The sequence below is a fragment of the Peromyscus maniculatus genome, chromosome 6 (genome assembly GCF_049852395.1).
Source record: "Peromyscus maniculatus bairdii isolate BWxNUB_F1_BW_parent chromosome 6, HU_Pman_BW_mat_3.1, whole genome shotgun sequence".
Taxonomy (NCBI): Eukaryota; Metazoa; Chordata; class Mammalia; order Rodentia; family Cricetidae; genus Peromyscus; species Peromyscus maniculatus.
In genome coordinates, this window is record NC_134857.1 from 12,669,191 (window position 1) to 12,688,563 (window position 19,373).

General features: G+C 50.3%; 1 protein-coding gene across 1 annotated transcript; it reads left to right on the forward strand.

Annotated features, from left to right (window-relative positions):
• The first annotated feature begins 1,613 nt into the window (after positions 1-1,613).
• On the forward strand, positions 1,614-17,519 carry Tmem212 (transmembrane protein 212). Its single transcript, XM_042278870.2, has 3 exons — positions 1,614-1,907; positions 14,864-14,923; positions 16,158-17,519. The coding sequence occupies exons 1-3, from the start codon at positions 1,749-1,751 to the stop codon at positions 16,521-16,523; spliced, it is 585 nt and encodes a 194-aa protein (XP_042134804.1). The 5' UTR covers positions 1,614-1,748; the 3' UTR covers positions 16,524-17,519.
• The last annotated feature ends 1,854 nt before the right edge of the window (positions 17,520-19,373 follow it).

Below are 19,373 nucleotides of genomic sequence, written 5' to 3' on the forward strand. Positions count from 1 at the left end.
CCCGGCATGAGCGAACAAACTGGCCTCGACATTAGCTCTGGTGAACTTGAACTCACATACGCTCACCCTTGTGCAGCTCCCTGGGGCCCAGATGCAGACTGGACAAGCTAACATCTCCATGAATTGATCCCACAAGTATTTACTAGTGTGGATCTGCTCCATAGACGCTATCAGAGAGGTCATGCATATTTTCTGGGTGCAGAAGACTCACAAGTTCTCTGCCCTCCAGGAACATCTCTAGTTTATGTAGAAAGAAAACAATCAGAAAATCTAGCCCACGGCATTGAGAGGACCCAGGGCACAGTGGCCACGCCAGACAGTCTGAGCAGTTTTCCCAGACTCTGTGTATCTGGATGCAACAGCTTCGAAATCTGGGTCAACGTGTGGAATGGCTATTAGAGATCAGAAGACAGAAAGGTTGGGGGGAATTCGGAGAACTGGTGAGAGGTGTCCCTCTCTTGTACGTGGGAGGGCCCTTTGGAAACTTTATCAAACTGGTCAGGAAGAGTCAAGCCTAATGTCCCCAAGGTGATAGATAACAGACTCAGAAAAATTAAGTAGCTCATTCTTCCTTTAGGACACAAACCTAGTAGAGGGCAAAACCAGAATCAGCCTCTTCTCTGCCTGACTTCAAGCCCATGGTCTGGGCTAATGAGATAGCACTTGCCTCCAAGTCTGAAGACCTAAGTTCGAACCCAGGACCCAACATCAGGGGAGAAGAGAACTGATTTCTGCAAGTTGTCATACTATGGCATGAGTATCCCCCTTCAACACACACACACATACACACACACACACACACACACACACACACACACACACACACACACCACATGTACATGCACACACACACATAGCAGATAGATGTAATTACTTTAAAAATGTATTATTTGTATATGGTTATTTTGCCTCCATGTATGTGTGTGTACCACATGTATGCCTGGTGCCCAAGGATGCTAGAAGAGGGTATCAGATCTCCTGAGACTAGAGTTATAGACAGTTGTGAGCCACCAAATGGACGCTGGGAATTGAACCCAGGTTCTCTGGAAGAGCAGAAAAAAATTGAAAATAGCTGAGCATGATGCCTATAATATCAGCCCTTCAGAGACAGAGGCAGGAAGATCCCCAAAAATTCAGGGCCAACTTGATCACCATAGCAAGTTCCCAGACCTTGTCTAAAATAATAATAATAATGATAAATAACTGTATGGAATTAAACTTGGAAAGGAAAGACTTGTTTGCTTAAACCGTTTAAATTAAATATAATGAAAAGCGACAAGTAATGGTGTGTGTGATCCTTGCCTTGCCTTGTGGGAACTTTTGCTGGGAATGTGGCTCTATTGTGCACAGAGGATGTGGCTTTATGCTGGAACCACCAGGCAGGTTGAGTTCAGAAACAATTAGCTCAGTCAGTGAACCTTTGAATCTGATTAGGCCAGGAAGCGGTCACTCCCCAGGACACAGCTAACGAAGGGAGTCAAGGCAGCCACTCCAAAATGAGAAATCAGTCGCCCGCTCTCTCTGAAAAAGGACGCGTTAAAGTTTATCCTGCCTAACTTACACCCAGAGCTCTATCATTCCTTCCATTCACCTCTGGAGACAATGACTATTGTCTGCGGGACCTCGCTGCTCCTGTTTGCAGACATCGCAGCCACGGTCTCTTAGAAACTTATGTTTGTGGAGGGCTGGCTCACCCTCGTGTTTTGGTAACAAATATCTCAGAGCAAAGACTCACGTCACAGAGGAAGATGAAGGGCCTCTACCAGGCTGCTGGCCGGACCCTGCTTACTCTCGGGAGCCTCAGTGTCTTCTCGGGAGTCATGGCCTTCTTCCCCGTCTTTTCCTGCAAGCTTTGGTACACAGGATGGAGCGTTTGGATCGCCTGTCCCATCTGGAACGGGGCTTTGGTAGGGCATATTTCATTAACATACTGACGTAAAGGGAGTTGAGAGGAAAGGGGAAGTAAAATAATACATCAGTTCAGAGTTTTCCAATAATTCAAAGACGTCTATATCCTGCAGAAAATCATAATCCTGAATTTAGAGCAGGAATTTCTATTAATTAAATTTTAAGCACATGATTTTTCTTAGCATTGTTTCATGTGTGTTTGTATGTCATGTATACAACAATGAAACATTCTTATGAGGTACGGTGGCACAGACCTATAACCCCAGCACCCAGAAGACTGAGGCAGGACTGTGAGCTGGAAGTCAGCCTGGGCTACGAGTGAGGCTTTGATTATTATGTAGCTGTCCATCCCTTACAAGCTAATGTCACCACACTGGACTCAGTTTTGACTAAGATTATATATATTTGATGTAGGCTGAAGGTGAATTTTAGGCATAGGCCAAGAGAAACGACATGAGTGTCCCTGGCAAGCTACTACTGAGTGGCTCAGGAGGTGGAGGCAGGCAAGCCGGGGTTGGGCATGGAGTCAGAGACGCAAGGTGTGGGGAAGTAGATTGTGTTCAATGTCAGACTTTAACGGTCTTACGATGTGGTCTGAAGCAGGAGTCTCATCCAACGACTTCCTTCTTGCTTTTCCCCCTGTGCTGTGGGGACATTCATGGGTAGAAAGAGAGCATGTGAACAACTGTCTAATCCTAAGATACTTGGTGAGGATGAAGGCAATTTGAGCAGACTGCTAACCAGAGCTTTGGACTCAATTGCTAGCTAGCACCAAGCCTTTCCCTTACCCTGTCCAAACTCTGTTCTTACCCAGTGGCTGCCAGCTCTGCCATCCTGTTCCTGGGAGCGCAGCTTCCGGGGCCTAATGCCCTTTCGCATTCGTGGCTGCCATTTCAAGAACACCCAGGGGTGTCTTACCCCAGAGCCTTTGTTCTGGGGGATCTTTGTCTAAAATCTTCCTGTACCTGGCTGGCTCCCAAACCGTTGTATTTTAAAAATGTGGGAAGGAGTCACATCATACAACAGGCCCACGTGGGAGGTTTATTGAGGGGAGCGCAGAGAAGGGGGCAGAGACTCGAAGAAAAAGAAAGAGATGAGAGGTGGTTAGGGCCTGCCTTTTATAAGGAAATGTAGTGAAAGCACACAGAGGTGCTCTGCAGATAAAGCCGAGGACATAACCTGTCAGGACCCTAAGAACAGGCCACTACAGATGCCTAAATGCTAACACCAACCACTCTTTCAAAGGCAGGATCTAATGTGTCTCCGGCTGCTCCAGAACTCTCCATGAAGCCGAGAGCTTCTGACCTTCCTACTTCCAGTCTCCCAGTGCTGGAGGACAAGCCAGCTCCAGAACACACAGCTTCCACAGCGCTGGAGGTCCAGCCGGGCTTCATGCCTCCAGGCAAGCACCCCAGTGAGCTACGCCCCCCATCAGCCCCCAGTCAAATGTCCCTCTCCACCTAAGTCTTCCCTCTTTCACCCTGTTTTAAATTGCAGCCTCCTAGAGGCCAGCAGAGATGACCCAGAAGGTAAAGGTGCTTGTCCCCAAGCTGGAAGACCCAAGTTCGATACCTGGAACCTACCAATTCCCATCAGAGGCCCTCTGACCTCCACACATGCGCCGTGGTACCCATGTGCTCACTGCCCCAGCCCCACACAAAATAAACAAATAAAGCAAATGTAAAAAGCATCTTTAAAATTGTAACCCCTGCCTCGACCTGCAGTTCCCAATCCTGTGGTCCCACCCCATCTCCATTACGATATAACTTAACTACCTACTGTGCATCGGACAAGATTAGGGTTCTGCTTCTGTTTTCTTTATTACTCTATCTCCAGAGCTTAGAACAAAGACAGCCGCCTGCTGCCTTTGATGGCCACTGTGGGCTGAGTAGGTGACTCCTGGGCCCTGCCTTCTGGCGACACAGACTGTGTTATGGAGTGGAACTTTGGTTAGGTTGCCAGGACTCCACTTGAGGCTGGTCTGGGCAGGAGAAACCCCCAGGGAGAGAAAGCATGGAGTGTTCACTCCTCCAACAACAATATTTTTTTCCTCTTGAGTTTCCTGCTAAGCTCAGCTTTGTCTGATGAAGGTCAGCTTCAGAAGGCCCCTGCCTTATTCCACACCGCCCCTGCCAATCACTTCTTCAGTTGCTGCTGAGACACATCCTCCTCCAGTGAAAAGATGCCTTGTATATTTCAATCATATTGTCACTTCCTTTACAAATGACTCCATGTTTCTTTGGAGATGTAGAAGAGGGTTCTTTTGCATGTGATACCCCAGTGCTGACCCTACCCTGTCCCTTGTGTTTGTTCAAAGCTTTTAGTCAAGACTTTCTGAAGTCAGGCCCACCTTCTGGTCCACACACCCTCCTAACTCTGTTCTGAAAGCCTCATGGCACACGATTTTCCTGGGATGTCTGAGCAAGGTTATTTATAGGCGTCAGCTGCTATGGAGCATGCAGCCAGCAGGTCATCGCATCTTCAGGGCAGAGCCCTAGTAATCCTGGAACACATGGCCTGCAGAGCCATCTCCGATGAAGAGACTGGATCCCGTGAGTTCCATCAAAGGACCCATATCTAGAGAGTCTAGGGTCTTGGCCTGAAACAAGCCACAGCCTTGCTCCCGGTGCCTGGCTAATGCAAGGCCAGGGTTCCGCTTGAGGCAGGCTTCTAACTGTCACAGAAGGGGTCTGGCTAGGTGGAGGCTTAGCAGTCATGGGACTTCCATCTACCAGAGAGTAGCAGTGGAAAGACAATGTTTGGCAGTGGGTAAAATAATGAAGCCAGGGTTTATTCAATACTGAGGCAGAATGGAGAAAGGAACCTCGGTGCAGGGCCAAGTTCAACTCCAGATACTAAAGCACAAGACAGAATGTAGGTCAAGGAGCAGGGTGTGGGGCAGTGGATAGGAAATTACTAAGCGGAAACAGCAAGGAGAAATGATGGGGTTTTTGCTGAGCACAGACGAGGTGATCAGACATTGTCTACAGGGTGATGCTGAAGGACAGAGAGACCAAGGTGTTAATCAAACACCACTGGCCTGGAGGATGGGCTGCTGGCTAAAGGTCTTGGTCAACAGTTTTTATTTATCTATTACCATATTTTATTTCTTCACTTCATTTACTGTGTGTATGAATGCACATGGGTGTCCCTGAGCACCTGTGGAGGTCAGAGAACAACATTCAGTAGCCAGTTCTCTCCTTCCACCATGTGGGATCAAACTCGGGTCTGGAGCTTGGTCACCAGAGCCTTCCTTCACCTGCTGAGCCGTCTCGTTCACAGGCCCCCAAATGAGATTGTAAAAGGAAGTGCTATGCTGGTGATTTGGCTGAAGTCGGGGTAAGCAAATTGATCCTTGTCAATGGTTAGTTTCCCACTTGAGTAGTCTAAGTCTCTTTATAGTCAGCCTGTCTAAAAACAAATGAGTCATCCAAACCAATTCTTTCTTCTCCAACTTCCCTTTCTTTGTGTTGGGAAATCAATTTCAAACCAAGAATGACCTTTGACTCAATTCTTTCTGCTAAAGTAGACTTTTCAGACTGTGCGAATCACTGGGCATCTATGGACAGCGATGTCCGTACTGGGGGTCTAGAGAGAGCAGGGTCAGCACTGGGGGTGTGTATGGATGACAGGTTAAGTGCTAGGGATCTGTGGATGACAGGGTCAGCCCTGGGGATCTGTGGATGTCAGGGTCAGTGCTAGGGATCTGTGGATGACAGGGTCAGCCCTGGGGATCTGTGGACGGCAGGGTCAGCGCTGGGGATCTGTGGATGACAGGGTCAGCCCTGGGGATCTGTGGACGGCAGGGTCAGCGCTGGGGATCTGTGGACGGCAGGGTCAGTTCTGGGGATCTGTGGACGGCAGGGTCAGCGCTGGGGATCTGTGGACGGCAGGGTCAGCGCTGGGGATCTGTGGACGGCAGGGTCAGCTCTGGGGATCTGTGGACGGCAGGGTCAGCGCTGGGGATCTGTGGACAGCAGGGTCAGCGCTGGGGATCTGTGGATGTCAGGGTCAGCTCTGGGGATCTGTGGACGGCAGGGTCAGCGCTGGGGATCTGTGGATGTCAGGGTCAGCGCTGGGGATCTGTGGATGACAGGGTCAGCCCTGGGGATCTGTGGACGGCAGGGTCAGCGCTGGGGATCTGTGGATGTCAGGGTCAGTTCTGGGGATCTGTGGACGGCAGGGTCAGCGCTGGGGATCTGTGGACGGCAGGGTCAGCGCTGGGGATCTGTGGACGGCAGGGTCAGCTCTGGGGATCTGTGGACGGCAGGGTCAGCGCTGGGGATCTGTGGACAGCAGGGTCAGCGCTGGGGATCTGTGGATGTCAGGGTCAGCTCTGGGGATCTGTGGACGGCAGGGTCAGTGCTGGGGATCTGTGGATGTCAGGGTCAGTGCTGGGGATCTGTGGATGTCAGGGTCAGTGCTGGGGATCTGTGGATGTCAGGGTCAGTGCTGGGGATCTGTGGATGTCAGGGTCAGTGCTGGGGATCTGTGGATGTCAGTGTCAGTGCTGGGGTCTGTGGATGTCAGGGTCAGTGCTGGGGATCTGTGGATGGCAGGGTCAGTGCTGGGGATCTATGGACGGCAGGGTCAGTGCTGGGGATCTGTGGATGTCAGGGTCAGCTCTGGGGATCTGTGGACGTCAGGGTCAGCGCTGGGGATCTGTGGATGACAGGGTCAGTGCTGGGGATCTGTGGATGTCAGGGTCAGTGCTGGGGATCTGTGGATGTCAGGGTCAGTGCTGGGGATCTGTGGATGTCAGGGTCAGTGCTGGGGATCTGTGGATGTCAGGGTCAGTGCTGGGGATCTGTGGACGTCAGGGTCAGTGCTGGGGTCTGTGGATGTCAGGGTCAGTGCTGGGGATCTATGGACGGCAGGGTCAGTGCTGGGGATCTGTGGACGGCAGGGTCAGCGCTGGGGATCTGTGGATGTCAGGGTCAGCCCTGGGGATCTGTGGACGTCAGGGTCAGTTCTGGGGATCTGTGGATGTCAGGGTCAGCGCTGGGGATCTGTGGACGGCAGGGTCAGTGCTGGGGATCTGTGGACAGCAGGGTCAGTGCTGGGGATCTAGAGAGAGCAGGGTCAGTGCTGGGGATCTGTGGATGTCAGGGTCAGTGCTGGGGATCTAGAGAGAGCAGGGTCAGTGCTGGGGATCTGTGGATGTCAGGGTCAGTGCTGGGGATCTGTGGACGTCAGGGTCAGTGCTGGGGATCTAGAGAGAGCAGGGTCAGTGCTGGGGATCTGTGGATGTCAGGGTCAGTTCTGGGGATCTGTGGATGTCAGGGTCAGTGCTGGGGATCTGTGGACGGCAGGGTCAGCACTGGGGATCTGTGGATGTCAGGGTCAGTGCTGGGGATCTGTGGACGGCAGGGTCAGCACTGGGGATCTGTGGACGTCAGGGTCAGCGCTGGGGATCTGTGGATGTCAGGGTCAGTGCTGGGGATCTGTGGACGACAGGGTCAGTGCTGGGGATCTGTGGACGGCAGGGTCAGTGCTGGGGATCTGTGGATGTCAGGGTCAGCTCTGGGGATCTGTGGATGTCAGGGTCAGTGCTGGGGATCTATGGACGGCAGGGTCAGTGCTGGGATCTGTGGATGTCAGGGTCAGTGCTGGGGATCTGTGGATGGCAGGGTCAGCACTGGATTATGGTGGGGCCTCAGCAGTGCTTGCTAGGCAGCTCCCACTTACCACTTCTGGCAAGAGGGAAGAGATTCTAAAGACAAATAGGTTTGCCCCTCCCTTTGGCCATCAAGCTATGGAAACAATGGACCCCAAGGAATTGGAATTCCCCCAGGAATCCCACGCTGAGAGAAGGAAGGAAAAGGTGCATCAGGGTTGTAACCCACCTCCATAAGAAGGTTCCACACAGTTTCTACAGCCTGTCAAACCACTTGATAGAAAGATGTGAATTCAGAGAGTGATGGGTCAGTCATAGTGGGTGCACAGCCTGAACAAGAGTGCCCCGTTATTCACACCTCTTACCATCTATCTGAAGATAAACTTCATGTGGGGACCAGAAGTGGGTTTGGAGGGTCTATACTTGTTCTTCCTCCTAACATGACCACACTGAATTGATCGCCTTTCTCTCTACTGTCATTTTGTTTGGCCTTTCGAGGACAGCTGGCCTAGTCTAGCTTGTTGATCCTGCCAACATCCAAGCTTTGGCGCTAAAAACTGGTAAAACCAGAGAATGTCGTGTTGTCACCTCCAGACCTGCACTGTGGAGCAATACCCTAGACCAGCCCTGCTTAAATCACCTGTCAAGGGACGATAAATTTTCCCAACACGTGTCCCAGCGTACATCTTCCTCTTCCTCCTCACTGTGCACCTCCCTTTTTCCACCCTGCTAAGATTTTATGTCTAGGCAACCCTGAAAGGTCAAACCTTAGGGATCTATGCATTAGCAGATTATAAAACCGTATTGGGTAGCTAACAGCAGCTTTAATGAATAGAATACAATGGAATAGAGAATGGTAGAGTTTGCCGCACAGTGAGGCTGTGGCACTGAATGTATTAGATATAAAATTAGACTGGTAGTTTTCAGGCTGTGGCTCAGTTGGGAGGGTGCTTGTGAGGCCCCAGTCTGGTTCTCCAGCACCACACAGACTGGCATGGTGGTGCAGAATCTCAGTACTTGGGAGGTGGGACAGGAGGAGCAGAAGTTCCAAGTCCTCCTCCGCTGAGCTGGAGGCCGACCTGAGTCCCGCGACACTGCCTAGAAGGAGTGAGGATGCTCTAAAGAGACACCGTGCCCTACCTTTAGACTGTGAGACCACCGGAACAATGCACTGTAAGTAACTGCAGTGTCCCCAGGAAGCCCAGACAACTTTGGGACAACGGCAGGAACACACCTTGACCAGCCACCTATGCTCACCTATGCCTGCCTACCTCTGGCTCTCTGTTTAAACCTAAACCTCCTAGTAAGGTCCTGCAGATGAACTTGGCAGAGGGGGATGGACCTCTCTGTTCTCCCCACTGGGAGAATGGGTGGCTGATATGGCTTGTTAGTGCTGCCAGGGTCCAGGATCTGACTCTAATAACTCGGGTAACAAGACCTTGTCTCAAAAAAAAAAAAAAAAAAAAAAAAAAAAAAGGATTTGTATCTAAGTGGAGTTTGAAGTCTAAAGACCAGGGTCCTGCAGGGACCCCGAGACCACACCCATTCCAGTCCAGCACGAAACATCTGTCTCAGATGTCTAAACCCGTGTGAGTCAGGCTAGCTTCTTCAAAGAGCTGCTTGACCATCCCAGACAAACCCCACATGTAACTGCTGAGGTCCTCCTCACCCTGCGTAACACAGCTTTGAACTCTCATTTTCTGCTTTTCTCCACCAAGATCCCACCCTGCTGCAGGCTGGCTCCCCCTGTCTGTGCCCCAAGCTCAGTGTCGCTTCCTCACCTCTGCAGATGACGGTCTCCAGCCAGGGGAGCCCTCCAGCCAGGCACGCCCTCGCTGGTCATGGCCATGGAAACCAAAGCCATCCAGACTTGCTCCAGGCTCTCTTTGTCCTCCTAAACTTGATACCCAAATGCTTCTTGTGCCACACTCTCATTCTTATCTAGTTATGCTTTTTTTTTTTTTTTTTTTTTTTTTTTTTTTTTTTTTTAGTAAATTTGCTGTTTTGTTTTTAATGTGTGTAGGGGGGGGGGGGGAGACACACAGAGAGAAGGTATCTCAGAAGCCAGAAGAGGGCATCCTATCCCTGGAGCTGGCCTTTCAGGCAGGTGTGAGCTGCCTGCCATGGGTGCTGGAAACCGAACTCCGGTCCCCTGTAAGAGCTGTACACACTCTTAGGTACTGAGCCATCTTTCCTCAGTCCCTTCAATGGGGACGTTTGTATGTGCACATTATGTTTTTTTATCTAGACTGCAAATTCCAGTGAGAGCTGGAATCATGACTCATGCGGTTATTTGGTGCCCTGTTTCATCTTATACAGCCTCTTAGCCTCTTCTGAAAAGCAGGAGACCAGCTCCACGTCAGTTTATTTAATGCTATTTTTAGGAAAGAGTCTAGTTTCGATGTGAAATGTCCCTCCAAAGTGCAGGGGTTAGAGCACTCGGCCCCAGCTAGTGCCACTATTTGAGGAGGTCCTGGAAGCTTTGGGACAGGAACCCTTGCTGGACAGTCAGTCAGTCACGCAGGACAGATGTTGAGGCCTTGTAGCTCAGGACCATTTCCTGTCCACTGCCTGCATCGTGAGTAGAGACGCAACATGAACAGCCTGCTCCTGCCGTCACCACGCCTTCCCTGTCTGTCACCATGCCTTACCTGTCTGTCACCATGCCTTACCTGTCTGTCATCATGCCTTCCCCGTCTGTCACCACGCCTTCCCTGTCTGTCACCACGCCTTCCCTGTTTGTCATCATGCCTTCCCTGTCTGTCACCACGCCTTCCCCGTCTGTCACCATGTCTTCCCTGTCTGTCACCACGCCTTCCCCGTCTGTCACCATGCCTTCCCCGTCTGTCACCATGCCTTCTCTGTCTGTCACCATGCCTTCCCTGTCTGTCACCATGTCTTCCCTGTCTGTCACCATGTCTTCCCCGTCTGTCACCATGCCTTCCCCGTCTGTCACCATGTCTTCCCCGTCTGTCACCATGTCTTCCCTGTCTGTCACCATGCCTTCTCTGTCTGTCACCATGCCTTCCCTGTCTGTCACCATGTCTTCCCCGTCTGTCACCATGTCTTCCCTGTCTGTCACCATGCCTTCTCTGTCTGTCACCATGCCTTCTCTGTCTGTCACCACGCCTTCCCCGTCTGTCACCATGCCTTCCCCGTCTGTCACCATGTCTTCCCCGTCTGTCACCATGCCTTCCCTGTCTGTCACCATGCCTTCCCTGTCTGTCACCACGTCTTCCCTGTCTGTCACCATGTCTTCCCTGTCACCATACCTTCCCTGTCTGTCACCACACCTTCCCCATCTGTCACCATGCCTTCCCTGTCTGTCACCATGCCTTCCCTGTCTGTCACCACATCTTCCCTGTCTGTCATCACGCCTTCCCCGTCTGTCACCATGCCTTCCCTGTCACCACGCCTTCCCTGTCTGTCACCACGTCTTCCCCGTCTGTCACCACGTCTTCCCTGTCTGTCACCATGCCTTCCCTGTCTGTCACCACACCTTCCCCGTCTGTCACCATGCCTTCCCTGTCTGTCACCATGCCTTCCCCGTCTGTCACCATGTCTTCCCTGTCACCATGTCTTCCCTGTCTGTCACCACACCTTCCCCGTCTGTCACCATGCCTTCTCTGTCTGTCACCATGCCTTCCCTGTCTGTCACCATGTCTTCCCTGTCTGTCACCACACCTTCCCTGTCTGTCACCATGCCTTCCCTGTCTGTCACCACGCCTTCCCTGTCTGTCACCACGCCTTCCCTGTCTGTCACCACGCCTTCCCCGTCTGTCACCACGCCTTCCCTGTCTGTCACCACGTCTTCCCTGTCTGTCACCACGCCTTCCCTGTCTGTCACCACGCCTTCCCTGTCTGTCACCACGCCTTCCCTGTCTGTCACCACGCCTTCCCTGTCTGTCACCACGCCTTCCCTGTCTGTCACCACACCTTCCCCGTCTGTCACCATGTCTTCCCTGTCTGTCACCACACCTTCCCTGTCTGTCACCATGCCTTCCCTGTCTGTCACCACGCCTTCCCTGTCTGTCACCACGCCTTCCCTGTCTGTCACCACGCCTTCCCTGTCTGTCACCACGCCTTCCCTGTCTGTCACCATGCCTTCCCTGTCACCATGCCTTCCCTGTCTGTCACCACACCTTCCCCGTCTGTCACCATGCCTTCCCTGTCTGTCACCATGCCTTCCCTGTCTGTCACCATGTCTTCCCTGTCTGTCACCACGCCTTCCCTGTCTGTCACCATGCCTTCCCTTCCGCCACGTCTTCCCGTCCACGGCAGAAAGTGTCTCCTGGGACTGTAAGCTACAGTAGCCCTCCCTCTCTTAAGCTCTTTCTGTCAGGGTATTTTATGATAGAAATCAGAAAGTAACCAACATAGGGTCACAATCAGCCCAGGCTGGCCTCAGACTCTGTGTAATGGAGGATGACATTGAACTTCTGATCCTCTGCCTCTGTGTGCTGAGTTCTAGGACTACGAGTGTGTGCCACCATGCCCACAATCAGGGCTTCTGTGTGCTGGGAAAGCACGTTGCTAACAGAACTACATCTTCAGCCTCGTTGAGTCGATTCAGCGTGTTAACACTGGAGTGCTTTCCACCGTGTCTGCCCTATTTTAATCAGAATGAAGACTTGCTATTGTTACTTTATCTGCATCGTGATTACCTCACTGCTTGTAGTAGACCCACAATAGATGCTTGTAAGTGACTAAGCTGTATATCCTATCTTCATGTGATGCCTCTGAAATTGCTTCCTTCAATTCATTTGCTTCTGGGAACTGCGTACTGTCTGTAAGCAGCATGAAGGTCCAGTGGAGGGCTCACAATTACCCCAGAAAGCAGGCCGACAGCCCGGCAGAGGGAGGAGTGCTCTCTCCTACCCCAGGCTCCGGCCTTCCTGCCCTTCCTCAAACCACACTGATCAACCAGCCCTGCACTTCCCAAACACCCCGCTCCTTCCTCCTTTCCTTTTCCCTCTTGACTTCCGTTCCCTACCCTCAGATCTCTTCCCCTTTCATTCTTCCCTCTTCTTATCTAAATTCAGGAACAGCATCAGGAAGATGGGTGTGCTCAGCTCTGGCAGCCCATCCCATCAGCCAAGTGGATTTAATGAGTTACTGAACAGCCGTATCCTAGGCTGCTACTCCGTGAAAGAGCTTTTTCAGAGCTGTGCGTAAACAAGGCAAAATTCAAGTTGGCTGCTGTGAGCAAAATAACAGGAAACTGCAATTCTGCAGCGTTTTTCAACTTTGAAAAGGAAAGAAACTGCTGCCAGCACACTTAAGGCAAGCTAGAGTCTCAGCATCCCATCATGGCTGCTGTCTTCCAGAGCTAAGCCTGCAAGTCTCCTGCTTCTGACTCTCTGATTGCTGACAGGCAGCGAGGTGTCAGTTTGGACGCTTAGACACCAGGGCTCCATTTCTCTGCCTTAGTTCCCCAACTATTCTGCGTGTGCCGCCTCTGCCTCCTGAACATCCCCTGGAAAGGTGCCTCTTGCAGAATCAAGCCAGGAACTTCTTTTGACTACAGATGGTCCTGTTTTTATCCCCGGGACATTCATGGTAGACCCACGCCAAGTCTGCGATCTTGGGCTTGGCAACCGGAGCCATGCATGAGCGGGAGTTTCCTTCTCCCAGTTTCTAAATTCAAGTTTCAAAATGGTAAATACACCAAACTTGGAACTCTGCAAGCAGCATCCCACTAGATCACACGGGAGAATCTCTCATTCCCCTCTTGAATCCAGCAGCTCTGTGCATGCCATCATATTTATTCCTCTGTCAAAATCAAAACTGTGCTGTTTTTAAACCTTTCTGCACTCCAATCATCTCCTCCCGGCTTTCTATCTGGACCTCAGAACCCACGCTTTGATTGAGAGTAAGGATTTCTGTGGTTTGTGGATAAGTGATTCTTAGTCCCAATTACCACAAACGGCTCCTTCATCAGACCTCATGATGAATCCAAGATGAGCTCAGAGATTCTTTTTCCATTATCTACTGCAACATTCTGGACACTCCATTTCCTCCTTTATTAACTACTTTCATTCTCTACTTTGGGCCTCTTTCTTTAAACATGGACTATAGAGAAAAACTCTTCATAAAAGTGGACATGACTGCACCCACGACACTAAATGCCCTGCCATGTACATCCATCTTAATGGCTGTCTTTGTCATTTAGGAAACAGAGGTCATGTGTCTGTATCCCATCAGCAGGTCAAGGCCCCCAAATCAAAAGAAAGCGGGTTGTGAAAGACCAAACCCCTGCTAGGGAAGATTTGGGGCATGGAGACAGGTCTCCATTTCAGTTTGTCCTATTTGCAGCTTTATGAAGTTGATGGAAAAATGAAAAACAGGATGTTGGGGTGGCAACATTGCTCAGTAAGTAAAGATGCTTGCAGCTAAGCCTGCCACCCTGGGTTCAGTCCCCGGGACTCAGAACAGAAGGAGAGGTCCGAAGATGCTTGCAGCTAAGCCTGCCACCCTGGGTTCAGTCCCCGGGACTCATAGAACAGAAGGAGAGGTCCGATCCCATCACTTTATCTGACTTACACACACACACACACACACACACAGAGAGAGAGAGAGAGAGAGAGAGAGAGAGAGAGAGAGAGAGAGAGAGAGGCAAATAAAAATAAATAAATGTCAAAAATCCTTAAAATTTAAAAGTTGTACATGTGGTACTTTTTGTTGCTGTGATTAAAAAATACCATAACCAAAAGCAACTTCAGAGTTTACTTGGCTTATGGTTCCAGAGGGTTCCAGTCTATGATGGCAGGAAAGGTGTGGCATGCCAGGAGGGGGAGGAAGTTGGCTCTGTACATTGTCACCCCACACAGAAAGCAAGGGAGCAAGCAGGAAGTGGGGCGAGACTGTAAGCACCAAGGCCTGCCCCAGTGGGCGTTACTCACTACCTCCAGCAAGGCTCTAAAGGTCTACACCCTTCCCAAACAGTGCCGCCAACATGGAAACAAGTGTTCAAATCCACGAGCCTACGGGAGCATTTCTCATCCAAACCATGGCACAAAGCGCAGGGCAAGACCTGTGAAGCAAATTTAATGGTGTCACCCTGACCGTAGCAGAGGTGGTGGCCATGACGGCAAAGGCAACAGAGAATGGAAAATGAGTTGGCGTGACTCACGTCCTGGTGACTCTAATGTCTTAGTCTCCTCCCTGTCCACACAGTTCCTCTCCCACAAGAAGAAAGGATCAGAGTCATAAATCCGTCTCACCCTTTGCTCTGCCTTCTAGCTTGTGATAAAGTTGTCAAGCTGTGAGGCAGATTGAACTCTTTGCAGAGGTCCCTTCGATTGTGGATGTTATTTTTTTCCAATTTTCTTTTCACAGGCCATCACAGCTGGGGCACTTGTACTGCTTGCTCACAGAAAGTGGACCCAGAGACACTTGGTAAATACAAAAATGTCAGCAGGGATGGTACAGCAGATTTGACAGTCGTGAGTGTGTGTGTGTGTGTGTGTGTGTGTGTGTGTGTGTGTGCCTGCGCGCGCGTGCGCGCGCGCGCGCTGATGATGATGACCTCAAATTTCTAATCCTCCTTCTTCCATCTCCCAGGTCCTGGGATTACAGGCATGTGCCACCTTGCCCAATTTTATAAACTATGTTTAAAATGTAATTTTATCCAGTTTTTACTCTAAATCATTTCTCTAAGTTCATGATTACTGTTGGGCCCGTGTCAGTGCCCTGAGTTAATGTTGTAGAAATTAAAGAACAGGCTCCCCTGCTTCAATAATGTAAGTGCCCATGGTGTGTGTGTGTTTGGGGGGTATGGAGTGAACCCCGGACTCAGTGCTGCTAGACAAACACTCTACCCCCAGCCTCAACAACTCCTCGGATGGAGGTCACATTCCGAGCTCTCAGATCTGGGAAAGGATGAGAACTCCAAGCCAGCTTGTATGAACGGCACCGAGTCAGCTCTTCCCTCTCTACAGAAAGAGTGTGGTATCTACTGTAGCCTCATTTCCGTGGCCAAGGCCGTGGACAGGTCAGCTGGAGCCTGAGCTAAAACGCAGGCTCGGACTGAGAAGGTCCGGATGAGGTCTGAAAGGCAGCCTTTCTGAGAGGCTCTTCAGCAGCGTCATGCTCCCCAGCCGCAGATGGCACCCTGAGTCGCAAGGTCCAAAGAGGGGATGTGTTTCCCAACATCAACAGGCACTCTGAGTATGATAGGAAATAAACAAGTAAAACTTTATTGAACTGATTTCATTTTAGCTCACATTGCTGTGTGGTTTTCTCCTGTAGCATAGATTGGCAGCAGGGAGAACAGCAGATCCTAAAAGGAAGGTAGAGGGAACCAGCGGTGGAGTTCGGGGACAGAGTGCTAGCCTGGCATACAGAGGCCGTAGGTCTAAATTTTAAATGGCAGCATGGGGTGGGGTGGGGTGGGGTGGGGGGTAATCCAGTGTGGCACTTGGGATGTAGAAGCAGGAAAGACCAAGAGTTCAAGGCCAACCTTAGCAACATAGAAATCTGAGGCCAGCCTGGGCTACAGGAAACTCAGTCTTGAGTGTAGATGGGATAGAAAGCTGTGTGTATTTCTCCTCTTCCAGGTAGAGGAGATTAATGGCCTCCAGTAACAGTGGTTTCTTCCTCTAAGTGACAGTTTGTTTCTGCTTATTTTCAGTGGGAAGCTGGCTTCACCTTTGTAATTCTGAGCATTCTGGGATGTCCACTTCATTTTGCAATAGCCTTGGAATCTGCCCTCCTTGGTCCATATTGCTTCTACTCCTTCTCAGGGGCTGCGGGGACCGGCTACGTTGGCTACGCAGTCGCCTTTCCTTTCCCGTACACGAAGTTTCCGTCAGTCTGTGTGGACCCCCTCCACTATGAAGAATACCACCTGGCACTTCAAGCCCTGGACCTGGGCCTGAGCTTCACCCTCTTCTGTGTGTCCCTCGGCCTGTTCATCAAGCTTTCTACAAGATTGTTGCGGAACGGACACATACATGTGAGTTCCAACAAAGGGAGACTGGGCCTCGCTCAGTCCTGAACGGTGAAGGACTGTGTGGGATCCCTGCCTGGTCTCCCTCTATCTGTTGCCATGGTATCCAGGGTCCAGCTTATAACTGGTTTATTCTCCAATAGTGGGCACCACTTGACAGTTTCTTTTTCAACCTAGAACTTTAAAGCTGTGCATAGGAATAAGACAATGGTTCATAAATACTCTCACCTCTTGGTATTATCTCCTTTTAGGTTTTTTTTTTTTAATTTTTAAATTAACTGACAATTTCATACATGTATATATTAGATCATGTTTACCTTACATTTCTTTCTCTTGCCTCCCTTTTCTCTTCCACTGAGCCCCTTCTCCATTAATTTCCCTTCTACTTTCATGTCTTTGTGTGTGTGCATGTGTGTGCGAGTGTGTATGATGTGTGTATATGTGCACATGTGCATACGTGTGTGTGTGTGTGTGTGTGTGTGTACATGCGTATGTGCATGCATGAGTTCACTTGGCCCAGGCTGGCCTCACATTCTGTATCCTCATACCTTAGCTTTCCAAATGCTGGGATTGTGGGTACATGCCAACACATCCGGTCTTCAGAAGGAAATCTTGTGAGTGTGCATGTGTGAACTGGAGGTGCTCATGCCCATGTACACATGTGGAAGCCTGAGGACAATGTCAGGTGTCTTTCTCCATGCTCCCCTCCGGTCTCCTTTGAGACAGGGTCTCCTGCTGACCCCGACACCTGTGAGTTCTCAGGATCTGCCTGTCTCCACCCAGCCTTTATGGGGTGCCCATGTCCTCAGGTTTGCACAGCAGGTGCTCTTACCCATTGAGCTGTCTCCCCGGGTTCCTTAAGCAGTAAGTCTTAAACGTTCTCACCATGCAAATGCACATATTCAAACATGCACAGTCACATGTGAGCTGACTGATGACGGACTCGCGAATTTGATTCTGGAAATATATTTGCCAACACATTTTATTGTACATCTCCAATTTAAACAGAATAAAGTTAATGATTTACTTTATTTTACCACTTAAGCTTTACCATAGACATTTTTTTCTAATAGAGAATATTAAGAGCGTTGTGGAATCTGATTGTAGAAACATCCTTTATGCCTTAAATATTAGTCAAATGTGGATGCTTTAATTTGGTGGCTAAACAATACCCAGTATTTTTGTTTGGGCTATGAAAGAGAAGTTCGTATAGCCCAAACCAAGCTGCGCTTTTTTATTTTTTTTCCAAGAGAGCTAGTTATAACACTAATGCACGGTCTTAGCCAACTTTGGACTGTGTGGTGCTGTTTACATCTTAAAGTTTGTATGTTCTGCTTAACCGGTTCATTTAAAGGCATAGTGTGTTGGTAAAGTACTTGCCTGGTATGCACAAAGCTCTGGGTTTGATCCCAAGCACCTCAAAAATGGGGTATGGTTTGCACACATCTGTAATTCCAGCTTAGGAAGCAGAAGCAAGAGGATGAAGAGTTCAAAGTCATCCTTGGCTCAATAACAAGTTCAACCCTCGTGAGGTGCATAAGACCAGTTTCAAACAAACCAGGAAAAACACAACTTGCTTAGATCACTCAGCTTAGGGACAGAACCCAGTTCAGAACCCAGGCACCTTCCTCCCAAGCCCGTTTAGTTCGGCCTGCCTTGTTGCTTCCATTGCTACTGCTGGCCTGCTGGCCCCAGCCCCAGCCCCACGGCAGCAGACCTCAAGGTGGAAAAGCCACCTCTGCTCCTAATTCTTCCAGGCGTGGCCTCTGTTAATCCTCTGCCGTGGAAAAGCCTTCCTTAGGCGGAAATGCTCCCACTGCCGACTCCGCCTGTGGGATGTCTATCTCCCGGGGTCAGGCAATGCTGCCTTATTTTCTCCCAGTTCTATTCTGTGTACTCCAACCAGCAAAGCAGGAATACGGGAAGTCGGCACTCTTGATACAGGAGTCAGTCCCGTCCTCTTCGGCTTCTACATAAGTCTGCAAAGGAAATCCTGTCCATTCCTAGAACAGAGCTGATTTTACAGGGAGGCTTGCCAAGTCAAGGCAAGCCAACCCACATTACCTCCCTCCCTGCACTGCTAGGGCACCTGGGAACTCAGGACTTGAGATTCCACCCAGGTGGTGAACAGCCCACATTTTCTAGAGTTCTTGTCAGATGTAACCTATGGCTATGAGAGCCAGTGAAGTACTGGCTGTATAATTCCCCACCATAGGGGATTCACTAGGCACATGGCTGCCCCCCTTATGCAGAAGGCTCAGGACACCTGCATTTAGCAAATGGAGGGCAGGGAGAAAGGAAAAAAAAAAACCTGGGTGCAGAATTTGGTAAGTGAGCTCAGAGACTGTGCCGGGAGGCTACCTGAAGTCCCTGGAGAGAGAAAACGAACAGGAAACAGAAGCAGCAAACTGTGGGTCTCAATCCCTTCGGGGCTGGAACAGCCCTTTCACAGGGGTCACAGGTCAGATAGCCTGCATATCAGATATTTGCGTTATGATTCATAACACTAGCAAAATCACAGTTAGGAAGTAGCAACGAAATAATTTTGTGTTGGGGTTCACCATGACAGGAGGAACTGTATTAAAGGGTCACAGCATTGGGAAGGGTGGGAGCCATGGGGCCAGAGGTAAAGAGCGCCAACATGGAAGTCACTCGGTCCATAGAGCCCACGACAACTGTAATGATTTCTCAGGGCAGATGACATCAGAAGCTCTTAGGCAGGTTAGACCATTTGTTACTTGCTTTGAGATAGCATCTCCTGCAGCCCAGGCTGGCCTCAAACTCACTGCATAGCCGAGGATGACCCTGGTCCTCCGCCTTCACCTCCAGGGTGCTGTCATTACAGAAGGCTCTAATATGCCTGCCTTCGGGGTTATTAAAACAAATTTCTGGACCCCA

Excerpts from the sequence above, each read along its gene's own strand:
- Tmem212 (XM_042278870.2), top strand. The coding sequence starts at position 1,749 with ATGAAGGGCCTCTACCAGGCTGCTGGCCGGACCCTGCTTACTCTCGGG. Across the intron at positions 1,908-14,863 it reads CCATCTGGAACGGGGCTTTG|GCCATCACAGCTGGGGCACT; the intron begins GTAGGGCATATT and ends TTCTTTTCACAG. Across the intron at positions 14,924-16,157 it reads AGTGGACCCAGAGACACTTG|TGGGAAGCTGGCTTCACCTT; the intron begins GTAAATACAAAA and ends GCTTATTTTCAG.